This window comes from Silene latifolia, chromosome Y, assembly GCF_048544455.1.
Source record: "Silene latifolia isolate original U9 population chromosome Y, ASM4854445v1, whole genome shotgun sequence".
NCBI classification, from domain to species: domain Eukaryota; kingdom Viridiplantae; phylum Streptophyta; class Magnoliopsida; order Caryophyllales; family Caryophyllaceae; genus Silene; species Silene latifolia.
The window spans coordinates 285,193,400-285,199,846 of record NC_133538.1 but is presented as its reverse complement, the minus strand read 5'-3'; the positions used below and the strand labels follow the sequence as shown (position 1 = coordinate 285,199,846).

The following is a 6,447-nucleotide window of genomic DNA, read 5'->3' as shown; positions in this document are numbered from 1 at the left end:
GAAGATAGAGGAAGGAGGCCCAGATGATGTAGTATTGGCACAACAATTGCATTCTGAAAAGGAGAACGAAAAAGTGGCTGCTCTTGACGCCCTTCCTACAAACATGGGATGGAAGCAAATCTTTCATCTACCTAAAGAGAAGCGTCAGCTGATAATTCAAGGACTTGAGAAGCCCGAGTTGTATGCGGGCAAGATGAAAGAAAAAATTGAGCCTCTTGAGCAATCAACTGGATGTGTCTCATGCAATGCAGCCTTGAGTTTTTCAGATGAGGATTTACTTCTTGGATCCAAGCCTCACAACAGGCCACTTTATGTGTCCGGCTACATCCGGGGGCAAAGGTCAAGCGCATCTTAATAGATGGAGGCTCAGGAGTCAATCTCATTCCAAAAGCCACTATGAACGAATTAGGGATCACGATGGATGAACTCTCCAGTAGTCGAACAATGATTCATGGTTTCAACTTGAATGGGGAGCGTGCGGTTGGCATGATCCGTGTAAACCTTACCATGGGTGATCTTTATTCCGACACATTGTTCCATGTCATGGATGGCAAGACATCGTTCAAACTATTGCTGGGACGACCTTGGAAGCACGAGAATGGAGTTGTCGCCTCAAACCTCCATCAATGCTTGAAATATTATCGTGGTGGCGAAAGGAAAATAGACGGAGACGCCAAACCTTTCTCTAAGGTCGACTCTTTCTTCGCTGATACAAAATTCTTTGAAGAAAATGGTACTTCCAGTGAGTTCATGCCAACCACCATCTCTTCAACAGGAAAAGGAGGTAAGCGGGAAAAGAACATCATCAAAGAAGATGAAGCTGCAAGTCCTGCTAAAGAAAATGATGTTAAAAAAGAGGTAGACAAGGCCAGCAAAACAACTACACCTGTTGCGTCACCCAAGAAGCAAGAGAAGACGCAAAAAACTACACCACCAATACTACGCTACATCCTGAAGTCTCGCCGCAAAGATGGGGAGAGTCCTTTTGCAGAGTGTCTAATACCAAAGATAGAGCCTAAGGATAAAAAGTCAAGTCTGGTGTTCAAGCAGGAATGGGTGGCCAAAGTCGTTACACCTCTACCAAGTTCATCTCAAATGAAGATTGTGAGACCTCCTCCGAATGGTTTTGTCTGTTTATCCAGTCAATTATCAAGTGAAGGAAACAAGGGGATATTGGATTCCAATGCTTACAAGCTACTGGCAAAGGCTGGATATGACTTTACAAATCCGACTCCTCCCGGCAAAGTTATAGAAGTTGAGCCGTACGGTCTGAACAAAGCGCAACATGAAGTGTTCAAGCAAGATGGGAGTTTCATAGTGACCAGGGCCGGGCTCGTATATGAGTCTCCTGCGCCTGTGAAGATTGGTGCTCGTAGAAAAGGGGCTACTGTGTCTTCTCAGCACATCACATTAGAAGAGGTCGAAGAAAATGAAGGAGAGGAAAAGATGCATCCATCTTCAGTCTTCGATCAAATAAGTCCACCTGCAGAGAAGTGTCGCCCTTCTATATTCACAAGGTTAGGGAGACCAAGTGCTTCAACCAAACACATTTCTGTATTTGCTAGGCTTGGCAATCAAGGAGAAAGTAAAGTCAAAGTGTCAACACCTTCGTTGCGCATAAACAAGAAGGGCGCAATACATGAACGCTTGGGCGGTCCATCAAAAACAGTCTTCAGTCGACTAGGGGCTCCCAAGAAGAATTGTGGCAAGGGTCGTCCTCTCTCAACTTCTGCAACACAAAATGAAGAAGAAGTAAGAGTAAGCGATGACTTGAGAAGCGGAATACCATCTCGCATGAAGCGTATGCAAGTAGTGGATATCATCCAACATGAGCCAGTCAAAGCAAGGAGACGCATACTAGTTCTTAGTGGTCAGCAAAAGAATGCCGAAGATCTTGTGCCTTCATCTTCACGTCCCTGTGATACAAATAAGTCAAGTGACTTAGAAATTACAACGTCATCATATCACATCACAGTAGAAGAGATACCTGACGAGAACGAAGAAGTTGAGGTGGATGAGGCCCCTGAAACATTTGAAGACGGAGGGCAATCGACTGTAGATGAACTCAAGGAACTCAACTTGGGAACTATTGAAGATCCTCGGCCTATTTATGTCAGTGCTCTGCTGACTAAGGAACAAGAAGAGGAGTGCTACAAGTTGTTGGTCGAGTACAAGGATATCTTCGCTTGGAGCTATAAAGAGATGCCTGGACTCAGCCCAAAAATTGCAGTTCATCGTCTAGCAATCAAGAAAGGCACCAGTCCCAAAAAAGCAACCTCAACGTCGTTTCAGGCCGGAACTTGTACCTGAAATTGAAAAGGAAGTCAACAAACTCATTGAAGCAGGTTTCATTCGAGAAGTCAAATATTCTACCTGGATAGCAAACATTGTCCCAGTCAGAAAGAAGAATGGACAATTGCGCATATGTGTCGACTTTAGAGACCTTAATGATGCGTGCCCGAAGGATGACTTCCCTTTGCCAGTCACAGAGTTGATGATTGACGCAACCACTGGTCATGAAGCCCTCTCATTTATGGATTGTACTGCTGGTTACAATCAAATACATATGGCACCCGAAGATCAAGAAGCAACAGGTTTTTGAACCCCAAAAGGGATCTGCTGCTACACAGTCATGCCATTTGGATTGAAGAATGCTGGCGCTATGTACCAATGCGCAATGCAAAAGATCTTTGATGACATGCTGCATAAAACAATAGAGTGTTATGTTGATGACGTGGTTGTCAAATCAAAGAAAAGAGAAGACCATATCAAAGACCTTCGAACCGTCTTTGAAAGACTTAGAAAATGTCAACTCAAGATGAATCCACTCAAGTGCGCATTTGGAGTCACATCTGAGAAGTTCTTAGGTTTTGTGGTCAGGCATAGAGGCATTAAAATTGACCAAACAAAAATCAAAGCTATCAACAAAATGCCGGAACCAAAGACATGGAACGAGTTGCGCGGATTGCAAGGACGTTTGGCATACATCCGAAGGTTCATCTCTAACTTAGCCGGGCGTTGCCAGCCGTTTAGCCATCTCATGAAAAAGGATGCTCCATTTCAATGGGATGAAAAATGCAAAAATGCTTTTAATAGCATCAAGAAGTACTTGGCCAGCGCGCTAGTGCTGGGGGCACCAATTCCAGGAAGGCCACTTGTCCTCTAAATTACAGCACAAGAACGTTCACTGGGGGCAATGTGTGCTCAAGAAATTGAAGACCACAAGGAGAGAGCACTCTACTACTTGAGTCGTACCTTGGTTGGAGCTGAGTTGAATTACGCGCCCATAGAGAAGATATGTCTTGCTTTGGTGTTCGCCATCCAGAAGTTGAGGCACTACATGCAGGCGCATACCATACATGTGGTCTCAAAAGCTGATCCAATCAAGTACATACTCTCAAGACCAGTCTTGTCTGGAAGACTTGCGAAATGGGCAATGTTGCTTAAGCAGTATGACTTGGTGTTTGTGCCTCAAAAGGTTGTGAAAGGTCAAGCTATCGCCGACTTCTTTGCTGATCATCCAGTGCCAGCAGAGTGGGAAATTTCAGATGACCTCCCAGGAGAAGAAATTTTCTATGTGGATGTCCTACCTCCATGGCAAATGTACTTTGATGGTGCTGCAAGGCAAGATGGAGCTGGAGCTGGAGTTGTATTCGTAACTCCACAAAATCATCTTATGCCATATGCCTTTACACTCACTCAGTTGTGTACAAATAATATTGCAGAATACCAAGCTCTCATACTCGGTCTTCAAATGGCGATCGAAGTAGGTGTCAGGGATATGGACATATATGGAGACTCAAAGCTGGTGGTCAACCAAGTCCTTGGTGAATTTGAAGTGAAAAAGGAAGACTTGATTCCCTACCATCAACAGGTATTACAACTGCTGAATCAACTTGACGAAATCCATGTTGGTCATGTGCCAAGGAGTGCCAATAAGTTGGCTGACGCGCTTGCTAATCTTGCAGCCACTTTGGCACTGGGGGCAGAAGAGTCTATCAAAGTTCCAGTCTGCAATCGTTGGGTAGTATCATCGTTTGAAGGAGAAGAAAATGTCGACACAACCAACATGATATGCGTCTACACAGTTGATGAAGATGACTGGCGTCAACCTATCATTGATTTTTTGGACCAAAAAAACTACCCGATGATCCCAGATACAAGGTAGAAATACGTCGACGTGCTCCAAAGTTCATTCACTATAAAGGGACACTCTACAGACATTCTTTCTCAGGCCAATGGTTGAGGTGTCTAAGCAAGGACGAAGCTACTGAAGCAATGCATGAAGCTCATTCTGGCATTTATGGTGCTCATCAATCTGGGCCTAAACTTCATGATCGTGTAAAGAGAATGGGGTATTACTGGCAAACCATGGTGCAAGATTGTATGGACTTTGCGAAAAAATGTGAACCCTGTCAGTTCTACGCAAACTTCATACACCAACCGCCGGAGCCGTTGCATCCTACTGTTTCTTCATGGCCCTTTGAAGCTTGGGGACTTGATGTTGTGGGACCTCTTACTCCAAAGGCCTCAAATGGACACGAGTATATCCTCGCTGCCACTGAATACTTCTCAAAATGGGCAGAAGCCATCACACTATGGGAAGTGAAGAAAGAAAATGTTGTGGACTTCATTAGAACCCAAATCATCTACAAGTATGGTGTACCTCAACGTATCACAACTGACAATGGGAAACAATTTTTCAACCATCTGATGACAAGTCTGAGAGAAAAATTCAAGTTCAAACAATAAAAGTCATCCATGTACAATGCCTCTGCAAATGGTTTGGCTGAAGCCTTTAATAAAACTCTTTGCAACTTGTTGAGAAAAGTAGTAGCAAAGTCAAAGCAAGATTGACATGAAAGAATTGGTGAGGCGTTGTGGGCATATCGTACCACATACAAAACACCTACTCAGGCAACCCCGTACGCGTTGGTGTATGGAGTGGAGGCCGTGCTGCCTTTGGAGTTGCAGATCCCTTCCTTACGCATTGCTATTCAGGAGAGACTCACAGATGATGAGAATGACAAATTGCGATTAGCAGAGTTGGAAGCTCTCGATGAAGAGAGATTAGAGGCTCAACAAAAGCCCCAGTGCTATCAAGCAAGGTTGTCACGCGCATTCAACAAAAAGGTGTGCCCTCGTTCTTTCCAAGTGAGAGACCTCGTCCTTGCAGTACGAAGACCGATCATCACCTCTCACAAGCCAGTTGGCAAGTTCACCTCTAAGTGGGATGGTCCATATGTGGTACAGGAGGTCTATACAAATGGTGCTTACAAAATCGTGGATGAAGACGGCGTTCGGGTAGGCCCAATCAATGGGAAGTTTTTGAAGCGTTACTATTCTTAAATCCCAACAGTGAAGGCTCCTAAGCAAGAGCGTAAACTGCAAGTCCAAGCTCCTAAGCAAGAGGTTAAACTGTATACAGAAAAAAAAAACAAAAAAAAAAAAATCTCCAACAAAAAAAAATAATAAAAAAAAAATACTCCTTTCTTCCTTTATGAACTACGTCGGCTTGATCTTGTGAAATACACTTTGTGCTTCACAAGTACGTAGGCAACTTGGGTGAACATGTAGCTCAAGTGCAGCCACACCTCCAAACAAAAAAAATCCCTCTTATGAACTACGTCGGCTTGATCTTTCGAAATACACTTTGTGCTTCACAGGTACGTAGGCAGCTTGGGTGAACATGTAGCTCAAGTGCAGCCACACCTTCAAACAAAAAAAATCCCTCTCTTGAACTACGTTGGCTTGATCTTATAAGTTGTCATCCTGGTAGCTTTGCGAGTACGTAGGCAGTTTGAGCAAACACTTTGTTCAAGTGCAGCCACACCAAAAAAAAAAAAACTAACAAAAAAATTACAACAAAATAATTACTCCTGGCCCGCAAGAGTTTAAACTGTGTATGGCTAAATTTACAGTCAGTCATCAACCAAGTTTGTAAAAGACCAAGATCATGTTAATCGATGTTGAATTTCGCTTGAGCTGGGTTTTCACACTCTTTGCTTTACGGTTAGCCTTGGATGGATCTTAAAAAAAAAATAGGTCACATCGCATACAGGTGATGAAATGGTGCAGCAATCTGGCACATGAAGGCTTGGAACTTCCTTACAATCGATGAGCGGGTTCATTGCATGGTAACTCCAAAGGGAACACAACATGACACCCATCCAGGAGTAGCTCGTACTCTCTTGGAGTCGACGAGTCAGGTCCATTGCAAGTTGCAGCCCTGCAAAAGAGGACAATTACAAGTAAGTATAGAGAATATGAGGAAGTCTTTTACAAGTAGGGGGGGACATCAAATCAAGAAGTGTATTCATCCGGCAGGTCTCCTAGGGAGAGGGTAAGTTGTAGGTGTGATGAAATAATAGTCTTCATAAAGAGGTTCATTGCATGGTTCTTCAAAAGTGTGTCGCGATGACCCGAATGGGTTCACCCTGACACAAC

General features: G+C 43.8%; 3 protein-coding genes across 3 annotated transcripts; all 3 read left to right on the top strand.

The window, feature by feature from the left end:
- Nucleotides 1-417: 417 nt before the first annotated feature.
- Nucleotides 418-2,310, top strand: LOC141630833 (uncharacterized). Its single transcript, XM_074443583.1, has 2 exons — nucleotides 418-1,654; nucleotides 1,838-2,310. The coding sequence occupies exons 1-2, from the start codon at nucleotides 418-420 to the stop codon at nucleotides 2,308-2,310; spliced, it is 1,710 nt and encodes a 569-aa protein (XP_074299684.1).
- A 1,126-nt stretch (nucleotides 2,311-3,436) lies between these two features.
- On the top strand, nucleotides 3,437-4,168 carry LOC141630832 (uncharacterized). Its single transcript, XM_074443582.1, has one exon. It carries the CDS (start codon nucleotides 3,437-3,439, stop codon nucleotides 4,166-4,168), a length of 732 nt encoding a protein of 243 aa, XP_074299683.1.
- A 110-nt stretch (nucleotides 4,169-4,278) lies between these two features.
- LOC141630831 (uncharacterized) lies at nucleotides 4,279-5,687 on the top strand. The gene is made up of 3 exons (XM_074443581.1): nucleotides 4,279-4,581; nucleotides 4,918-5,304; nucleotides 5,667-5,687. Exons 1-3 carry the CDS (start codon nucleotides 4,279-4,281, stop codon nucleotides 5,685-5,687), a joined length of 711 nt encoding a protein of 236 aa, XP_074299682.1.
- The last annotated feature ends 760 nt before the right edge of the window (nucleotides 5,688-6,447 follow it).

Coding starts and splice junctions, on each gene's coding strand:
- LOC141630832 (XM_074443582.1), top strand. CDS start 3,437: ATGTTGCTTAAGCAGTATGACTTGGTGTTTGTGCCTCAAAAGGTTGTG.
- LOC141630831 (XM_074443581.1), top strand. CDS start 4,279: ATGCATGAAGCTCATTCTGGCATTTATGGTGCTCATCAATCTGGGCCT. Junction 4,582..4,917: donor CTGAATACTTCTCAAAATGG/GCAGAAGCCATC, acceptor ACACCTACTCAG/GCAACCCCGTACGCGTTGGT. Junction 5,305..5,666: donor TGGATGAAGACGGCGTTCGG/GTAGGCCCAATC, acceptor TGTGCTTCACAG/GTACGTAGGCAGCTTGGGTG.
- LOC141630833 (XM_074443583.1), top strand. CDS start 418: ATGGATGAACTCTCCAGTAGTCGAACAATGATTCATGGTTTCAACTTG. Junction 1,655..1,837: donor AATACATGAACGCTTGGGCG/GTCCATCAAAAA, acceptor AACATGAGCCAG/TCAAAGCAAGGAGACGCATA.